Source organism: Watersipora subatra, chromosome 3, assembly GCF_963576615.1.
Source record: "Watersipora subatra chromosome 3, tzWatSuba1.1, whole genome shotgun sequence".
In the NCBI taxonomy this organism is placed as follows: domain Eukaryota; kingdom Metazoa; phylum Bryozoa; class Gymnolaemata; order Cheilostomatida; family Watersiporidae; genus Watersipora; species Watersipora subatra.
In genome coordinates, this window is record NC_088710.1 from 52,864,183 (window position 1) to 52,885,488 (window position 21,306).

General features: G+C 35.1%; 1 protein-coding gene across 2 annotated transcripts; it reads right to left on the minus strand.

Annotated features, from left to right (window-relative positions):
* Positions 1-200: 200 nt before the first annotated feature.
* On the minus strand, positions 201-21,228 carry LOC137391664 (hepatocyte growth factor receptor-like). 2 transcript variants are annotated; one of them, XM_068078180.1, is made up of 20 exons: positions 21,114-21,228; positions 16,466-17,670; positions 14,052-14,234; positions 11,689-11,799; positions 10,196-10,366; positions 9,076-9,227; positions 8,670-8,796; positions 8,261-8,397; positions 7,552-7,719; positions 6,977-7,091; positions 6,661-6,888; positions 6,374-6,517; positions 6,023-6,257; positions 5,703-5,729; positions 4,147-4,371; positions 3,720-3,898; positions 2,400-2,509; positions 1,804-1,972; positions 1,531-1,667; positions 201-954 (listed from the first exon to the last, which is right to left on the minus strand). In XM_068078180.1, the coding sequence occupies exons 2-20, from the start codon at positions 17,630-17,632 to the stop codon at positions 816-818; spliced, it is 3,924 nt and encodes a 1,307-aa protein (XP_067934281.1). In that variant the 5' UTR covers positions 17,633-17,670; positions 21,114-21,228; the 3' UTR covers positions 201-815. The 2 variants fall into 2 exon arrangements, with proteins under 2 accessions (XP_067934281.1, XP_067934282.1); XM_068078181.1 differs by having other exon boundaries at positions 2,400-2,496; positions 3,716-3,866; positions 4,112-4,371.
* Positions 21,229-21,306: the final 78 nt, after the last annotated feature.

The window sequence follows — 21,306 nt, forward strand, 5'->3', positions numbered from 1 at the left end:
GACAACTGTCCTTTTGGTGCAAGGTGGCAACCCAGCCCTTTGGAAAGAGCAAGCCAAATTGGTGAAATTTAGGAGATTGCCAACCTAGCCCCTTATTAAAGACGATGCTTGTTGATGCTATGAATGTTTGCGTAATGCAGATGATTGATACTAGTTGAAGCTTGTAGAATGACCTTGAGAAGGTTGTAGTTTGTTTTGTATTGTGCATAAAAATGAAAAAAAAATACATCCAGAATTATTTATACCATCGAGGGCGGACCTTAGGAAGTTCGAGACGGTAAAGTAGATGTGTCAACTATATCAAGTGGCTAGTTACTGTATACAAGTTAGGAGGATTTGTAATTAGTAAAAAACAGGCCCACCCTCAACGCATGATCATATAATGGTTAGACCCATTGCACACATCTAATGATTTCACACAAAAGGAATAAATAAAATAAAAAATTTTATTGTTTATACCCATCCACATCATTCAAAAAGGTCAGTGTAGTGTAGTGATTAAACACACCAGAACAACTTTTCACAAAGTTTTGTTTCACATTTCAATATTTACAAATGAACCAAAACAATTTACACTGTACAATATATTAGTTTAAAAAAATAGATTGAGACGTAATAAGTACAGTTTCTGTGTATCGAAGGCACAGTCTCTGTATATAATAGCGACAAGTACCTTTTCTATGTCAGTAGGTTTCAATAAAATATAAACTATAGGAATTAAATGTAAAATAGCGGTCAATACTTTTTTGAGATCATAAACAAAGTTACATATCACAATGGCGGTATACAAGCTTTAGCATATTTACAACTCATCTCTACAAAGCCTCGTCATCCACAGTTGACTGCAACGTTGCATCTCTATTCGCAATAAAAAGCTGAAGTTGATTGACTAACATAGTAAATGTGGGCCTCGCTGATGGCTCTAATCTCCAAGTCGACTGCATACAATCATATCTGCAATAGACATAACATTTTTTAGCTCGTGGATATAGAGCATTTATAAGTTCTCTTGACAGAACTCTATTTCAAATTATATAAACACATCTTTCATTTTCACCATTCTTAATAGAAAACCCCGTACAATTATAGGCAGACAGCAGAAAACTACTGTCTGTGTTTACTTAACACAAGCAAAGGAAACGTATCATACAATTAAATATATTGTTAAATATTTTAATTATATTGATATTTACATGTCAATGGTAATGTCCCAAGCATTTGCTTTAGTGTTCTGTAGTTACCCTGTTCGATCAACAGTAAAGGCTAATATATAAACCGTTTTGTATTTTAGTTCAAATATTGAGCCCGTAAGTTAAAGAAATAAGTTTTAAAACAGTTGAATCTTGAATGCCAATTAATTTTTTTGTATAAGAGAAGCAGATAAGATTGTATAGATCTTTAGTTTATTCCACAACAATACGGTATTTTTGAAGTTGCTCAATGTTTGTAAGGAATCTGGTAAACAAACAGTTAGTGGATACTCTGCAACACAAACTTGTTTTTTGCTAACGTTTAAGGCAATTTTCTTACATTTGTTGAGGGCAATGTAGGGGTCGTGCCAACCTTCCACCAGCTTTCACATGCTCTATGATCTTGTAGTTATCTATGTCTGAATAAGGATGAGCTCCTCTTGAAAATATTTCCCAGAGAGTAACTCCATATGACCACTGCAACATGCGATGTACAACATTATGTGAGTAATGAAGTGTGTGACAGCAGGCAACTCCAAATAATAGTTTTTCTTCTATTTCCCAAATCGGACATTCGTTATGTAATAAGGAGTGTTTATTAACAAATACTTACCACGTCACTTTTACTAGAAAATCTTCGTTCTGTGAGACTTTCTGGAGACATCCATTTGACTGGAAGCTTAGCATTCTTATCGTTGCTTTGATAGTGAGAATTCTCAAATGAGTCCAAGTCTCTCGAGAGACCAAAGTCTGCTACTTTCACCCTCAAATTATTGTCCAACCTGATTAAATAGAAAAATAGGTTTTATGCTGCCAAAACATTATGGATTTAGTCTATTATTTATGGTTTTTAATTGCTGCGTAGTCGCAGCAGTAACACTCAATAAAAATGTAAAAATACGCATATATTCAGTAACTAGCTAATATAGAAATTTTTAAGCATTATGCAGTGGCTAACAATTGGTTAGAAAGGTAATTCATTTATACAAGAAAAAGCAATTTTTAAAAATATATATGCATGCACTTGTTTGGCTTTAATAGCTGTGTATGGTCTACAACAATTTTTACCAAGTTGTGAAAGCTGTTCTCTTTTTGCTACAAGCAATTAAGCAGTTCTCTTGTCTATCGGTGGCTATTCAGGTGTGATATTTACATAAAGTAAGTTACGCACAAAAGGAATCAGGAGTGTTATATGAAGGGAATACTTACATGCAATTTCTTGCTGCCAGGTCTCTGTGAATACAGAGAACATGTTCCAGGTAATCCATACCAAGAGCAATATCATTAGCAAATGACAGCATATCTTCTTCTGTGATCATCTATAAGAGCAAAGTAAGACATACTAAAAATGCGAATGTCATAGATATAACAGTTCATAATCATTAAAACATAGGAAACAGAAGAGTTGAAAAGTAACACCAACACTCCCGGTTTGGCATGGTTTGGCTAGTGCGAACTGCTCAGATAGCACTTTGAGGTTATATATAGAAGATTCAAGTTTGATAAGTGCCACCGCTAGGCTTGAATTAGCCGTAGACAGCAAATGTCTTCTATGCGATATACAACTGTATCTTTGTAAGACAGCTTTTTAAGTTATTTCGTACTGGTAATGATATAGAAATTAGAACTATAGAAATTAGCTAATTATATATATAGAACTTTTTAGTTTTTAATTAAGCATTATATAGTGGCTAACAAACAATTGGTTAAAAAAGTATTTCATTTATACTAAAAAAAACATTTTTTCCATTTCAGTTATTTATCTTTACTATATTTTCTATACGTGGAACTTTTTTGGTTATTTTTAGTGAGAATAACTAATAGGTAACTATTTTTTTGAAGTTTCAAATGAAGTAATCATATTGTAATTTCATAATCAAAGATGCTGGGCTAAGAGTTGGTGTGATGAGCAAAAGCTATATAAAAGGAAAATCATCTACAAATGTAAATCGTAATGGTAATGATAATCATCAACAACACGATGTTTCTAGTTATATGCTAAAAAAAGAGAACATATAGAAAAAAACAGAAATCTAATTTACTCAATAATTCCTGATTGAGTTAATTCATTATCTCTACTCCTCAACAATACTATTAGATGATCAACTTTTGTAATACTTTTGTTTAATTTACTCAATAATTCCTAATAAAAGTATTTCAAAAGTTGATAATCTAATAGTATTGTTGAGGAGTAGAGATAATGAATTGAAGATTGTAGTGACAGAAAGTTCATAAACTGAAACAAATGATGGTGGATATAGTAGTATGTTGGTATCACGGTATAGAAAATGATGTTGGTCATATGTGGGGAAAGATAAACATAAATATTCTGGGCAGTTTACGAAGGATTTTGAAACTTGTAACACAAATGCGGAAACAAGCAAGTTGGGGTAATAGTCGATACACAGGTTTATGTAAAAACCTTTTATCACCATACATCAATAGAAAAGTCCTTACTCATTCAATGGAATGGAATTAGGAATAGAAAACAGGAAACTAATGTCACTACTAGAAAGATTTCAAACTTACATTGGTCAGCATGTAAGAGCGGAGGTCTCCTTTGGCCATGAATGGCAGGACAACCTGTGGCTGGTTGTTATGGCTAAAGCCTATACCCAGCATGGTCAGCACATGCTTGTGTTTAAATGTCTGCATCAATAGCGCTTCATCCACAAACTTTCTCACTTCCTCCATTCCACTGCAGCTGCCTAGCAAAAGTATACTGGTTATAGCAATCTGCAGCATACAGAAACTTACAAAAAATAAGGGTTATACATTCGTTATATAAAAAATTACCCACAATTCACTTTCTACAACTGAATACTACAAGATGCGTCTCAGTTGATCAATACGTATTGTTGTTGAGGATTGTAAGCTTTCATCATTGTACAAATTGGCAGAACACCATTGATTTAGACTACAGTATCTTTCTCATCGCTAGTTAATGTAGTAATACCTTTGATGGTTTTTATGGCTACTGTCTGGTATCCAGGGCTAGTCTCTGTGGCTATGTCATAAAGCACTCCTTTACGCACTTTACCAAAGCAACCCGAGCCAAGAACTCCTCCTAAACGAAGTCTACTCCGCTCTATCAAAGCTCCTCGAGCTCTCACTTTGGCTTGTAGGTCCTCGAGCTGTCGTGACTGACTTTCTCTTTCAGTCTCTCGGACTCTCACATATGCTGAGCAAAATAAACGCAACACTGAGTCATTGTTAGTCTATGATAAATATAATTGAGAGTAGTAATAAATGTCTAAGGTCAAAAGTAAAAGAGATCGACTGCAAGCCAAAGCAATCAAGGTAAGTGCATATCAGCAAGCTGTATTTTAATGCCTCGAGGGTGGAGTGTTCAGCCAACAGTCTCAGCAACATATATTAATGTAGTTTAAATGTTTTTAATGTTAAACCGTATTTAGATAGATGTTAACTTTACTCACACCGGTCTCAGACCATAAAACAAAAACAAAAAATAGTAAAGTAGATTATGTATATTGAAAGAAAAAGTTTGTTTTGCATAATGCTGGTTTATGATGTAAATGGACAAGGTATAAGGTCTGGTATAAGATGTAGTGGTTTTTTGGGGAAGTAGAAATGTATTGGACTGTTAGGCAGATTAGAGATACAATTTGAGTATTTTAAACAGCAAATATATAAAAACACAGTCAACTCCTCAGCATTAAGGACATTTAGCTGCTGATCATAACTGTCCGTATCAGGTAGCATAATCCTAACACATAATATTTGAAAGGGTTCTAATTTTTCTTTATCAGTTTTTGATACAAAGGGAAACCAGCTTGGAGCAGCATAACACAAAATGGGCTTTTCTGGTAAGAGAGTGATAAGCCTTTTTGTTTTACACCTATCTTTCTGAGCTGAAACGGAGTGTGAGTTGAACTATTCTCTGTATAGTTGAAATAATAACAACATGTTTGCTCATGCCAGAATGTCTAAGTCCAAGGTTTCTAACTATGCTGTATGATATGATCATCTACAAGTATTTCTCGCTATCAGTGAATTTACTAGATCAAATTTAGGTATAAATAGTTTGCAGCTAAAAGCCTAATAGGGTGAGGGTTTGGGCCTCACAACAGGTCAGGTAGGGTATCCAATCTTAAAAGTTTACATTATATTGCTAGTTTATCTGCTGCTGGTGAGTGCACTTTTCTACTTCCTAATTGTTATTAATAATAAAAAACAAAAAAGTAAAAATTTTTATAAAAAAGTTAGTTTCTCTTTACAGAATGAGGATAAAGAAAGTTGAGGTATAGATGATGTCCTATGCTCGCTCACATTCATTTCAACCCCACACATTACTCATCCAATTGCGTCTAAATATTATAAGAAAGCAAATAGTTGTGAGACTGTACAATGCTCTAGAGGTTTGACATGCAAAGCAGAGACAACTTCTATGTTTAACCAACCATATAAATAATCCAAACCACTCCTAGGTGTTGCATGCAAAGCGCAAAGACAGCAAAAGCTTGTATGGAATATGATTCACATACTAGTTACCTTCATTGTCGGTCATACTGATTATGCCTGGCAAATAGAAATATGAAAGGTTAATAACGAACAATGCAACAGCCGAAAACAACCATTAAACACAAAAATACTTCATAGTTAGCTAATTTTGCAGAAACCATAAACTGCACACACGAGCAACTAATAGAAAATGGCATATAATAAAATTTTAGTGTATATATCATTAATAGGCCAGGTTGTTTGTAGTTACGGTGAGAAGACAATTCTGCAAGATGTTCGAAAAAATGAGCATGGTCATTTTCTGTTTGGTACATAAGGCTTCATTAAAAATAGTATATTGTTATGCATACCTCGTGAGCCTTTTTCCTCTTGTGAAATGGCCTTCTTTCTCCTTTGTCTTACGAGTGAGCAGAGAAAGATGACAACCAATACCATGACTATCACTGAGACTGCTGCAACTATTATGATAATGTTATATGAGAAAGAGACAGGCTGGTGAAGATAGTCAGTTCTTGGCTCAGTTACCTGCTTTTGTATGTTTGCTGAGCCAAGGTCCATAATAAGGTCTCCATATCGAATTGTCACCTAAAATATAGACAAAAGTTAAAATATAGATATAAAGTTATAGACTGAAGCTTGTTCAGCTACACCGTACAACACAAGCCATATTACCTTACGGAGGCTCTCCAACAATGACTCACCTTATGCAGGTTGTCTTGTAAGTCTAGAGTGAAGTGATAAAAGGTACATGCGATGCTCGAAGGTTTCAGAGACTCTATTGTGCATTCTTGTGTTTCTGAGGCTATTTGTATCCATCTTGCATTTAATTTTTCAAATCCTCTGCCCTGATAAAATGAGGAGAAATTAACAGTTGATCCATAGAGCAATTAAAAACAAAAAAACTTTAGACTCTAACCAAAAAAAAGCCTAAAAATATTTAAAACAAATAGCACATTAGTGTAGAGACATTTTAACAGAAATAACCAACCTCAATTTTGAGTTGCACGGTGTCATTGGAGGTCTGCACAGCTGTCACTTGGTAAACAGTTGGTTGATGATAAAAAGTGACAATAGCCACATGCGCTCGCAGGTGTCCCAAGACGAGTACAACCGTCGCTTGGATACTATCTCTGTTGCTGACCGTGCTTAATGTAATAGCGTCAGCGAGGTTTGGTGTGAGACAGCAAACCTTATTGTCTGCCTCTAGAGAACAATTCTAAAAATTAAACAGGATAATTTGCTATCTTTTTTAAAATAAAGATTTACTGGCAATCAGAGACAGGCGTGAAGCCACTATGTTTTACCTTGAGAATTGAAGAATTTGGTAGTTGGTTAGAAAGAGTAGGAAATGAAAATACAGCAAATGGTTGAAATGTAGAATTGAAGTTTCTTCCAGAAATGCAGACAGGTATTCCTCCACTACAGAATACAACAAAGAAAGGCATTGTTAGTAACAAATTAGCAACCTGGCTATAGTTCTGTTGTAGGTAGGATATGAACTAAGAACGTTAACACGATTTCTTCAGATTTGACAAAACTTGAACTAGGTGTGGTGAAACAATTGCAGCTTTTACACAAGCAGCTAGGACATCGAATGTGAGAGGAGAAAACTCCTAAGCACATATAGTCATATATTTTGTTTATAACATTATTTTAATATTTTTGTGGACTACCTTCTATAAACTAATTACTTGAAGCATAAAATTTAAAAGAATATTTTACTGAAAAAAGATTTGAAGTGTATGTCCTTATTTATAGGCTCCACTAACTTATCTTCATGTTGACAACACTTGCTGCCAGTAGTTGAATTAATAAATCATTATCAGCATACAAAGTAAGATTTCAATAGTTGTATAAACGAGCTTGAAATGACACTGACCTAAATGATGAATCAACGTTGAGAACGCCGCTTGCTATAACTGGGTCAGCTCTGTACTCGTAACTAGTTTCCAATTGTAGTCTACCATCAATCAACAAGGATAGACTGACTTTCCAAGGACTGAAGGCGACTGCAGGTGTTGAACACATGAGCAGGTTTTGTGATAGACTGCAATTAAATCAAGCACACATAATCACATGGAATAAACAAACAGCTGGACAGATAGTTAACTATTTTAGCCTGTTGTCGAGCCTTCTGACCACAGATACTCTTCTGGCAAAACACTGCTTATTCAATGAAAGCATCTATCTGGCTAGAATAAATGCAATCACTCATTTGCACTTTTTACTAAATATGATAGATATAGGTGGCATAGTGACAAATGCTATTTATAAACACCGCAATAAAATTGGAACTCAAAACAGCAGAAGCTATGCAACTTTTAAAAATGTCATCACTTTATGACAGTGATTGACTAGTTAACTATAGGCCATTTTTACTATTTCTCTGTAATGACTATTTATTTACTAAAAGGACCCTCTTGGTGAACTTGTGTGCCGACTCACTGCAAACTTTGATTGTTTCGGCAGAAATATGCATTTTTCAAGAACTTTTCAACTTAGTTGCCAATCTTTTAACAACTGATCAGATCAAATCCCAATTTACATTTTTTGCCATTAAATGCAAGATAGTATAAACATGACAATACCTTTTAATCGTACAGCGAGAATGTCCAATTCTGACTGCAAGAGACCCTCCAACTTGCAAGTTCTCTCCAACCACTGTCACTATTGTCCCACCCATCATTGGACCATAATTAGGAGTAATTTCAAATAGCCTGGGTTCCTACAATATCAAGAATGTCTATATTCTTCAAAGAAGTGCAAATTCTGTACAATTATAGCAAAGGAGTTTTTATATTTTAATTGATTGGGTGAATAGAAACATTCATGCATCACTAAATAACAATAAACCTACTTTTATAATAATAACAATAAACCTACTTTTATAATAATAACAATAAACCTACTTTTATAATAATAACAATAAAACTATTTTAATAAGAATAACAATAAAATTATTTTCGAATAAGCATTCAGCGTTTTAGTTGACCTCACCAAATAAGAAAATAGTACGGCACCATGGGAAGTGGTGTTTATCTTGTTTCCTTCTATCATATCTGACCTTAATATGATCACATGACCAGACCAAGGTGTGGACACAGCCGTCGTTTTGCATATAATCCTAAAACATAATGTTTGTCATCTATTAAAACTCCTAAACTACTGTTACGCATTTTTTTCTGCTGCAAATGAGTAGTACTGATCCGTGTTGAATAAGACTGCTTTGAACAAAGTTAAAAAGCCTGCAAGAATGAAAAATAAATTGATTTAGTTAAAAATCGTTTAAAATAATACAGCCTTAATTAGCTTAAACAAGACGGCAATCCAGGGCATGTCTAATCATATATCGGTTACACTGAGCGCAGTTACGCTTCCACCTACTCCTGCTGAGACAAATTACCTGTTTGACTCCGTTGAAGAGACTTGGCAGCTCCCGCTGCCGAGAATGACTGAGCTGATTGTTGAATTTACATTCAGTTTATTTAGATTAAAGTATTCTCCAGTAATAGTCAGAACTGTGCCGCCTGCAATGCTTGCGTTGGCTGGTGAAACCTGAGATAAACAAGTAGTAATCTCAAATATACAAGTATGATGTAACATTTTACTTCGACATGAACACAATATAGTTAACATAAGTTTGCGTAGACACATAGACACAATATAGTTAACATAATTTTGCATAGACACATAGACACAATACAATTAACATGAGTTTGCATAGACACAATATAGTTAAAATAAGTTTTCAAATAAAACATACAAAATATTTTGTTTCTACTAGCTTTTCTCACTCATAAGTCACTGCTGCGAGCCATATCTGGTTCATAATAAGCTGTTGGAACACAGGTACAACTGCGGATGGATATGCTTTCTAACACTACTACCAACGGACCTTGTGTGATTTGAACCACTGGCCTGCTGACTATAAGGCAGCTGACTAACAACGGAATCATAGCTGCTTCTTAAGCCTGATTCCCATATCCGCCACAAGCACTGGCGACATCACCGCAGGGCTATCAGCAGTGAAATGTAAACCTACACGCCGAGTACCACCGAGTACTGCCGGTAGTTGCAGGCGGTCAACGCAAGAGTTCAGCGCTGTTCAACTTTCGCAGAGAGCCGCAGGCAGAAGCTTCTCGAAATGCAATGTACAGGTGAAAGTCAGCATTATCGAAACGGCGAGTGAACATTTTTTATGCGATTGTTAACGACGCAGCTTTATGTGAACTGAAGCCGCCAAGCATAGCGTTGCAAGTGTTTTGCTGCACATAATTGCCGCCGGGGTCTCGCAATCGATATGGGAACCAGGCTTTAGACTACCATATATGAAGCTGTATTATATAATAGAACAAATAATAAATGAAGAAAATTTTCTCAACTCACGAAAGATTTTAACTCCATGTAAGTCAGTTAAATTTCTTTAAACTATCTTAACTTACACGTAAGTCAGTTAAACATTTACATTACTCTGTATGAAACACCAATTAGTGGCGGGTTTGCAGGAAGAGGATGTTACTCACTGAATGAATCTGCGGAGGCGGAACTAGGTCAGCCCAATCAGATGAATTGCAGACATCTTCTGTTGCGCAATGAGTGCCTCCACACCAACCACACCTCAAGGGATCCTTACTGCCAGTACACATCTCTGAGCTTGTGTAGATGGCACACGAAGCTAATGGTACTGATATCACCTGTATGTATACAACACGGCCTTGCAGCAAATTTAATGCTTTCAAAAGTTAAGGTTTAATGTTATACCACCTGATGTGGACAGTTATGCAGAGATGATTAATCCGTTTTAGATATTTGCTGTTTAAAATACTAAAATCATATCTCCAATCCGTCAGGCTATTTATTACACTCCTACTTCTTAAAAACAATGACTACACCAGACACCAACACCTTGCATATTTACATTATAGAAAAACGTATATTCGTTTAAATTGTACTCAAGTCGTGACTAGATTAACACAGGAAATAAATACAATGCTTTATTACAATATTCTGAAGATTTCTACAGATAGTAGAAATTACATTGACCTTTTGACCTTCAATATCTATTTATTTTTTATACCCGACTGGAATATTAAAGAAGATAAAATACTGATTAAATGCAAGAACTTTTTTTCGTTCTCCTCAATCTATAGACCATCACTCTGTGACTGCAGGTAAAATAAACGTCCTATGCAGTCAGACATCTCTGTGTTTCTAGGTCTGATTATCTGTGAAGTGCCCGATGCATGGTTAAAAGTGCAATAAATCCATGCAGTATTTCTTGGAAATAACTCTCCGTGCAGAACTTGATGACACTTACATGCAGCTTGTGAGAATGCAACATTTTATTACTGTAATGTTGTCTATTTTCAACAAACTAGTATAGATAGATAAAAAACAAACTTTTTTCCCTTTATAGTTTTTGCCAAGCGTATGGCACATAACTAGACTTTGGTGTTTTTATGTAAATTATTTATACTGTCACAAACCCCAGGTTTTGAAGCTATGAGAGCTGATGTTATTTACCCGATTCCTAGTATGGAATGAGACGTAGACTTAGTGTTCTTGTGAGAGGAGGGGGAGGAGAAGATGAGCGATTGCAGTTTAATAACAGGACCTACGCTATTAGCCAAGCAAGTAAAGCCAGTTAAGAATCATAGCTACAAAAGGTATCAGAGTCAGCCTAGTGACATTCCTAATAAAGATGATCAGGCAAGCAACACTGTGTGATCACAAATATCAAAACTATTATATCATGATAGAAGATACTTGCATATGGTAGGAATCTAGCAGCCTTTGATAAATGCAATAGTCATATAGAGATGCAAAGGCTGCAGCTGGTCAGAAGAATCACAAACAACCAGTCAACTGCGTTCCCTGATAATTTATGTATTAAAGGTTGATATGAAACTCTTAAACATACTAATGGTTAATTTTGCTCTCGTGCACCTGTCTTGTCATGGCTAATCCAAAATGCCGTGCTCGTGACCTGACTATACACTTCGGTGAGAGTAATTACCTGAGAACCGCTAACCACCATTAGGTTGCTGCCAGCCATAACGCTGTCTTTGCTAATTGGAGAATCACCGGAATCAAAGGAGTGATAGAGCGAACCGCTAGCCAGGTTTATCTACAAATCATTTAAATGAACATCGTTTACTATCATACAAAGACTAAAATAAATGTCCGGATGCAGAAACAATAATTGATTGAGACTGCTTCATAGAAAAGATATTAGCACCTAGCGCTGCTGCACCTTGCCAAAATGATTGGCTAATAATTAAACGACAAACATCTTTGACATAACTGGAGATCTTCGCTGCCGATTGCCAACAGCAGGTGGCAAGCCTTTGTTTCATACCAAAAAATTGCGCAAAGCCAAAACTAACCGCTGTCTCATTATCTACACTTCATCTCCCTCCAAATTTGAATCCTTCAAGCGCCTTCATACGGCTGCCAAAGGCGAGACACTTGCGTGTAACAGAATGCCGATGTAACTTTTAAACTTTTAATCTACTGATATTGTAGCCACAAGCCATGCATCTGTTTCTCCTTAATCAATAATTTTGTTACTGTGTTACATTTATAAGTTTATTTCAAAGAATGCCAGTAGCTACATGTAAATGGTCATACGCTTGTCAACTCGAGCGGTGAGCACTGCTTTCCTCTTTTTAAAAAAAGATGCGCACATTTTACCAACAAGGAAGTTAGCTTTGTATTAGGCTTGATCAAACATTTTGTGTCAGAATTTATGAGTGTAAAATAAAAAATGCTGTGTTTTTAAACTTTTAGGAAAATTGGTATCAGCCATAGATTGATAAGAAAACTGGCCATAGTCATTTCTAGGAATAAAGCATATATGTCAGTTAGTAGTGAGGTAAACAGCCGGTATGATTAAGACACTAACTATAAATTTACATTGTATTTCGGTACGAAAACTTATTTGAATCACTAGTTGACAAATTTATGCAAAAATATAAATAAAACTATGAGCTACGTGGCAATTGGGATGCAAGAAAATGCATTTTAGCGAAACCAGTTTTAAGCTTTGTAGGAAAAGATTGTAACAGTTTTGGTTGATTACTTAAAGCAGAGGCGTCAAACTTACATACACAGTGAGACAAAGTTCAGAATTTATACAAAGTCACATGTCACCATTAACATCCGTAAAAAGAGACCTTCATTTAAAGATAAAAGTAACAGCAAACCTTTCCATATGGTGCTAAAAAACCAAATAAGGAACATAAAAATGACACACTTCTTGTAGAATAATTTGATAAAATACGCATTACATCTAATTTTTTTAAATAAATTTTCCAATAAACATATAAATGGTATTTATTTCTTCAATAAGATTAAAATTATATGCCTTTCTTAATGTACAGCTATCTATTTAAATTTAACAGCATCCTTAGTCCACAAGCAACTTTCGAGTTTTTGGTTTCCACAAGAATTTGGTTTCCACAAGCAAACCAAATTTCGAGCTATTTGTAGGTAGAAAATACGTGTAAATGATGTTTTGTTTTAATAAAACTATTATACAAAACATTGCATAACTATGTATATATGCATAACTTTTAATCTGCATTAGTAATCATCAGTAAAAGGATATTTTTGTTACGTGCCAAAAGAAAGGAAAAAGAAACAAAATGAATAGACAGAAATGCATATGCGCTCTTCACCTAGTGAGTCAAATTGCTGACAACAAATTGAACCTCAAATTTTTCATAAGTCTGTGGCATTAGATTATTGTTTTGGAGTCTGAAATAAATAAATAAAACCTGCATGTCAAACTGAAAAACCAATTGATCTCTAGCTTATACAAATAACGCTGTTTATAGTATTATTGTTCTGATTGGCTCAACTCAATACAAAATAAGGGTGGTCGGATCAGAGCCCTACCCATGCTGATAAGTTCCATTAGCCATGAACTGCCTATGAATCACCAGCTAAAAAGTTTAACCGCCACCCATCATGTCACCCGATTTACTGATGAATATCAGAAGCTTGGCACCTTCCAGCTTGCCAGGACTGGCAGCGATTTCTATCTCTTATCAGATAGTGACGAGTGTAACACGTGTATAATTGGATATATCAGTCTAGTGTTTTTAAGCAAAGTTAACAGATACTTGCGACTCATCTCTGCCTCCCACTGAGTCATAATCAAATTCAGAGGCAGAAAAAAATTTGATTATAATTCAGTTGAAAAAGATAGTAATTTTATACTTTGTATATGTAGTATCTTTCAATTTGGCCAAAATTATAAAAAAGTTAGACTCATTACTAACTGCAGCTACATTACTAACTTTAGGCATAGCAAACTTGTTAACTTGGTGAAATAGTTGAAAGGTTTTAGCACAAGTGCAAAAGTTTAAATACTACCTTGCGCAGCTGTCCATGATGAGAGCCAATCAAAGCTATGGTTGCATTGCCTTGTACATCCGTATGTAACATGGTTGCGTTGTAGGCGAGAGATAATAGAGGTGAAAGTTCAAGAGATCCAGCTTTTACTAAAAGATATTTGGCCATCTTTTCGCTCTTTCCTGTTTGAAGATTAGCAACAGTCTACAAAGGCCAACAAGATCTTATTACTTCTTTAAATTCTTCACTGCATTTATTATAATTATTATGTAACATACATATGTTACCCTCTCTCAGACTGAACTAGATCATTAACTGCTTCAATCATGTTAGGGGATCTCGCATCAACAGTTCTACCTGATCTCTCCTCATCATCAATTTTTGTCCTGCCTTCTCTAAACAATTTTTCTCATTTGTAGACAATTTTCTGTCTAAAACTGTCTTCTGCATAAACATTCACTATTCTCATGCAAATCAAATTGGTTTACATTCTTTAACTTCCAAAAATGTGATAACCGATCTCAGCTCAACTCCGGAACGAATGTTTTAGAGAAAAAAAGAAAACATGGCAACATAATATATAATATAACATGACAACATGAGCTCCAAAAAAACATATATGCTAGAAAATAATCTCTGTTGATATGAGTCATCAGTAGAGATTATATAAACTTAAAAAATTAGGCTTCAACTTATAATAAAACTCTTTTTATGAATAAATTAATTTTATTATTGACTGGCCCTCATACATAGCATGATGGTCTGTGATGATTTAAAATTAAAATTGTCCCAGTGTATGTGGTTACTTGAATAAGAGATGCAAATAATATAAAAATTGGTAACACAAAGTACATTTTACAGAATGCTATTGTAACCTAATACTTTCTTCGCAGCACTACATCATCATATTAGCGCTAGCCAGCCACTCGTACTATATAGTATTAAAATAAGATCTACTAATAAAAATATATATTATTTTATATTTTATTAAACAAAAATAACAGATACTAATAAAAATTCACAGACTATTAAAGATAAACTTACAAAACATTTTAGTAGATTTTATCAGAAATCTATTTTATCTCAGAAAGTATGTTTTTTTAATTGAGATTGTTTTTTGATTGACAAAACTTCACTCCGATTAAAACGCTCAGTAGAAAAAAAGAGTGAAATGACATTACTAGCTGTTAACATTGCATTAGTTGATACCGGCTATTGCGTTTAAGTTGCAGCATTACGCGTCTCTATTTTATTGGTCTTTTTGTAACTGTAGACGGCATAATCGTGATTACGCTCGATCTGAGCGTTTGAATCGCTATCGAGTTTTGTTAATTTAATCCTGAGACATCCCGGCAGTCAGATCACCTCAAATATCAAAAATGATCACAAATGATGAAAAAATATTGATATTTTCTAATAAAATTTACTAAAATTTTGTGTAAGTTCATCTTTAAGAAATTCACTAGTCTGTGAATTCATCTTTTATAATTATTGTGCAGATTATTGAAAACCAAAAAAACCCAACAAAGGTTTATAAAAGTATGCCAGGGTACTCAAAAAATTTAGTAAATCCCAGAGTGTTTTGTTGATACGTTTACCAGTCTTCCATCATATAGTCTCTAAATAGGTGCTCATATTATACATTACTAGCTGTGCTACGCGGCGTTGCCCGGGTATTGCCAGCCTACCACTCTACCGCCTCTACCACTGAGCCACACTATGTTGTTGTAGCTCAGTGGTAGAGCATCCGGATAAGAAACTTGTCAATGCATCGGGTGTGAGTTCAAATCCATCAGAATGCAGAATTTCAATATCAAGATTTTAATAACTATAGCCGGAATGCAGACAGACATACTTTGAGAAATATATATATAGATAAGATATATATAATATGAGCACCTATATATATATATTTCTCAAAGTCCGTCTGTTGGAAATCCGGCTATAGTTATTATTAGAACAGCTGAGCTGGACAACAATACAGACTCAAAGTCATGGCTTACCGTCATTGGAAGCCTAACCTTATTAACTAGCTTAGTGGAGTTTTCCATTGGTAATATGCCAGGCTACTAGCTTGAAGGGTACAGTTGTTTGACAAAGTTTTAAAACCTTTACAGTTGTTTTTATTTTTCCCTTAATTTATTTCAACTACACGACACACTTCTCTCATGATATGTACTTTGAAAGTTATAATGGCAAATGTGGTTATATGTTAAATACAAATCAATTTTCTGTCCAAAGACTCTTCTATTACACGGGCAATGCCGGGTGGCACAGCTAGTCTACTATATATATAGGTACTCATATTCTTCTAGGAAACCTTTAGTAGATACTTTTAGGTAAATATAAAAAGTACAGTATTATATACTCCTAACTTATCCATTAGACTATTGCGATTGGGTCAATGCATTAACAAGATCTATGTATAGACTTACTGTAGATTCGCAGACCTGGTGACGGTAGTACCACTCCACAAGATTGCCACGACCTTTGTGACAGCGCTGCAGAGCTCTGTCGAAATGAATATTAATTGTTTCCAGAGATACGGAGCATATAGCACCGGAGTTTGCTGTAGCGAATGAACTAGTATTGGTAGACCTTCCTTGCAGGAAATATAAAATTTTACTTTTGCTGCCAACATTAAGCTTGTTTGTAATATCCGAGGTTACCTCCTCAACCGCAGTGTCCATGGCGATGTTATAGTCAGTGTCATGCATACGACAAACTACTGGTGCTTCCACGTAACTCCTAAACAGCACATCTGTCTTGTTAATGCGAGCCACGCGAGTGTGAAAAGGCTCTAATTCTGCAGAAGCAAAATTCACACCGTTTCTTTGCACTGTCACCATATAGACGTAACCTCCCTCTTCAAACATAGAGATACGGTAGATCGGGTAGTTCCGTGTCACCATGTCATCATGCATAAACAACCAGCTGAAAGTTGACCGAAGCGGATCGACCACAGTGGGTTTGATGAAAAAGTCTCTACTAGTAGGGTTTGTTCTAGACAGTGAGTAATATGCAATGTGTGGCAGGTGCAACCTTTGACGGCCATCGCTGACCGTAGTTACTAGAAGTATGTTGCTGCTTTTGGAGAAAGACTTTAAAGATTTGTGAGAGCTTATGTCAACGAAGAGAGCTCTCGTACCAGCAGCACTGCCAAGGTGGCCATAGGCACCAATTTCAAGTACTTCCTTATAACCTGACCTACTGCCTTTTGTCTCTAGGAATGACTGTGCAAGCTGATAATAATGAGTTTTGTCAAGAAAATTTCCAGCATTTATATTGTTAATATAGTTGACTTCACAGGCGCCGGTATTCACGCTGCCACACCAGAAGATTACTGGTTTGTCTGAGTCAGGATGTACTACCAGAAGAGTGACGTAGTTGTCATCTCCTTTAGCGGGTCCTATCCGCAAAGTTTGTAATATTTTGAGGGATGAGTCGACTTGATAAATATAATTAGTTGTTCCGATGAAGTAGGTGTTATTAAAAGGAATGAGGTGGGAAATAGCCGAGTTAAAATTTGCTGAGTTGCTCGACTCTGTAGCAGCAATAATGGTGTATGTGAGTAATAAAATACGGTTGATAGTTGATTTCATCTTCTTTGGACTGGAGTTTCATAAGCAGAAATTATGTCCTGAAAAACAGAACAACACAAAATATTTAGAAACATTGCATACCAATGTGATATAACGTTCATATCGACACAAATACACCTGCTACCCTCTGACTAATAATATCATTCACCATATAGCCTTGCTTATTTTAACATGTCTGCATTATATTTTTGTTTTCATAACAAGAAATCAGTTGCAATAGGTAAGCATAACTATTTTCACAGAGTTCACCATCGACCATTTTTTGTTTAAACGGTACTCATATCAATCCTCAAATCTTGCTTTTTTCATATTTTATGCTTTTAATTCTAACATTATTATATTAGTTCGACCACTCACTAGTTGTTTTTTTTAAGTTTCTATGCTGCTATTTAGTTTGCTTGCTGGGTTATGTTGGGGAAAACAGATTGTAAAATATGACTATAGCTTACAACAATAAAGGTTGCTCATAATAATAGCCATAGAGAAGGGCATATCGCTGCCAGAAATAACCGACAGCGTGTGATCCTAAAAGTTATGACTGACCATGTTGAGTTTGCATCAGCCGGTCACCAATTAAGCTTATTAGGCCATAAATTTAGGAGGCCAACAGAGATGCAAGGATTTCACTGATGAGATGGCATAAACATGGAAATGTGCGCTGCAAATGTTAATTACACTCTGATGGTTTTATAAATACTTAATGTTTTCATACTTCATCATAACAATATTTCTCTAGACATTGCACCCATCTATAGACCATCACTCTGTGACTGCAGGTAAAATAAACGTTCTACGCAGTCAGACATCTCTGTGTTTCTAGGTCTGATTATCTGTGAAGTGCCCGATGAATGGTTAAAGATGCAATAAATCTATGCAGTATTTCTTGGAAATAACTCTTCGTGCAGAACTTGATGCAACTTACATGCAGCTTGTGAGAATGCAACATTTTATCACAGAAATGCTGTCTATTTTCAACAAGTTAGTACGAATTGGTAAAAAATCAACATGGATATTTTTTTTATAGTTTTTGCCTACCATTTTATTGCTTTAATTCATGAGTAAAGCAACTGGAAAGTTTAAAATATTTGCTAACAATCTCTGGTAAGATATTACTTAGAGAAACAGAGACGCTAACTTAGCCAGGGATTCTATGTGTGTTTTGGGTGCTGATGTACCATGATCTAGGTCAAGCTTTATTGGTATCACTACAAATTAATGCTTAAACTATCTGGTTCTGTTCCCAAATCAGCAGATGCAGAAGAACAGGTCAAACCACTAAATGAAGGACTAGCTACATTGGTCCATGAAATCAGGTGTCATGGAGATAGGGTGAAATATGATAGTAAAAATTCTGTTAACATTGCCCTGAGTCTCAAGGGGATGAATATTGTATACAAAAAATGTCGACAGCATTCTACTAACAACATAACCCAGACAATAATTTTGTTCCTCTAAATTTTTTACTGCATGTTTGTACCGTAAAACCTCTATTTGAACGCCATGGCGCTCTATTTTTCAATCCTTCTCGTTTAGGGCAATCAAATAGAGGTGGCGTTCAAATAGAAGCTTGCATTGTATTTTTCAAATAGTTCGTCAGAATTTTAGGGAGATAAATTTAACCCTTCTGCGAGTGAAGTGATGTGACCTATATTGTGAACATTCCTTCAGGCAGAGCAACATTAAACCTTTTAGATACGTCTACTAAAGTAGATAAAGTTTTAGATAAAGTCTACTAACTTACCTTCAAATTGTCGTAGCTCTCTAAATAAATGTATTGGAAGCCGAAAACTATCTCTACCATTTGATATCTGTTGCTTGCAATTAACTTGTGACGATTTTATAGCCTGAGCCCTGCTTTGCAATTTGTTGGAGTTTTCAATTTATTCTTTGGTTCTAAATTTGAAAGCATCATTTTATTTTATAAGTTTATTTCACAATTTTACAAACAGGTAAAAGCTCATTGCACTTATTGATACGTTTATTGCAGTTTGCAGCCATAAATGGCTATTTATGTACAATAGAAAGGAGTTATGAGTGTCGATCCATTGTGAGCCGAACTAAGTTAACCGCAAGGAAGCTATTAAGTAATCGGCTAAAAATCGGCAAATTTATAAGTAATTTAATAGTAATCTATCAAATGCTACAAATATATATTCACCAACAAGTGACATAAACAAACCATACTTATACATACTTATACATATACTTATAATACATACAGAAACAAAAATTAAGAGTTTTGAAACAAAAATATTTGCATCGTTTGCTCAGTCGTTTAGGTTCTGATTGTTGCTTGTTGTTTTTCTTGCTGTTCAATACCTTCCACAATGTCTTCTGACCTCAACTTTTCTTCTGTACAGCTGAACTAGTCAATATTAGCGTCCAGACAATTTTTTTGGCTGACCAAAACGTTTACGCATTGCATTTCGCCTGAATAATGAAAAACTTAACCCCATGGCTAAGCACAACTTTTAGCCTAAAACTAGTCGTTCGTAAACCATCGTAATTGTAAAACCGGTTTTCATATACTGTTCTTCCCATGTGACGAAGTCTCAAGAATGCATTAAACAAGAAACTACTATTAGCTTGATACAGTTATTAATTATTTATATGGTGTTGCTTGCAAAGGTTTAACGAAATAACCAAAAAGCTTTGGAGTTGGAAAACGGACATCGATACAAACAGAAAAAATTAAAGAATTAATTGTTATGTAATATGTAATCGAGCCATTATTAGTATGATTTTGAAGACACTTTTCTACTGATCACTTTCTATTATGGGTTTGTAAAAATCAAGATGTCAAAAGGGCAGTTAAATAAAATGTGGCGCTCCATTTTTTAACCCTCTTCTATAGTGGCAGTCAAATAGAGGCGGGGTTCAAATAAAGGTGGCGTTTAATTAGAAGTTATACGGTATGTATAACTTTCTATTGGCCTTAGTACTCATCAACAAAATGTTTCTCATTACATGCCAATTCAAAAGTGAAAAGACAGGAATCAGGAATTATTGAGTGAGTTGAACAAACGTGTTTTGAAAGTTGGTAATCTGATAGCATTCTTTACCATATTTAAAGTATAAACAGCTTATTAGAATGAAACTGGCACTTTCTTTAACAAAAGATTTCACAAAGTTATGAAAGGAACGAATAATGCAGACCTACGTGTTTCAAGTTGACTAAATTTTCCTACAGATAATAGTTGTGTAAAAACTGCGTTTAATGCAGAAACAAATCATTTTAGACCTGAGAAGATTTTGCTATCCCACGCAAGTTTGATAGTATCAAGCTTACAGCTTTTTATTAAAAAAATGCAGTTTTTATGTGAAGTTTTCTCATTTTGCATAATGTCTGCAATACACAAAACCTCAATGAAACCTCTAGTAATGCATATATAAAATGGTTCGCTGCCTCCTGACAGATCCACATATCAGCCTTTACATACCTCTTAAAACAACTCTTTAGCTTCACTATTGTGACACTAACCTGTTTAACAATGTATTCCAGTAAGTTTAATTCAGAAAAATAAACGATTGTGGCATGGAGCCTGACTGAAGAGTAAATGAACCAGTTTGTATAAACAGAAGAGTTGCCATCAAATCCTTCTGTCATTATGACGCTATAGTGGCAGGTGTGAGTAGTGCTGCGGAGACCCACGTGGTCACGTGTGCTTGTTGTT

Bases quoted from the DNA above. Each gene is read 5' to 3' on its own strand.
- LOC137391664 (XM_068078180.1), bottom strand. From the start codon at position 17,632: ATGAAATCAACTATCAACCGTATTTTATTACTCACATACACCATTATT. The intron at 3,899-4,146 runs GTATTACTACAT...TACTTTTGCTAG, and splicing joins AGCCATAAAAACCATCAAAG to GCAGCTGCAGTGGAATGGAG. The intron at 1,973-2,399 runs GTAAGTATTCCC...CTATTTAATCAG, and splicing joins CTGGCAGCAAGAAATTGCAT to GTTGGACAATAATTTGAGGG.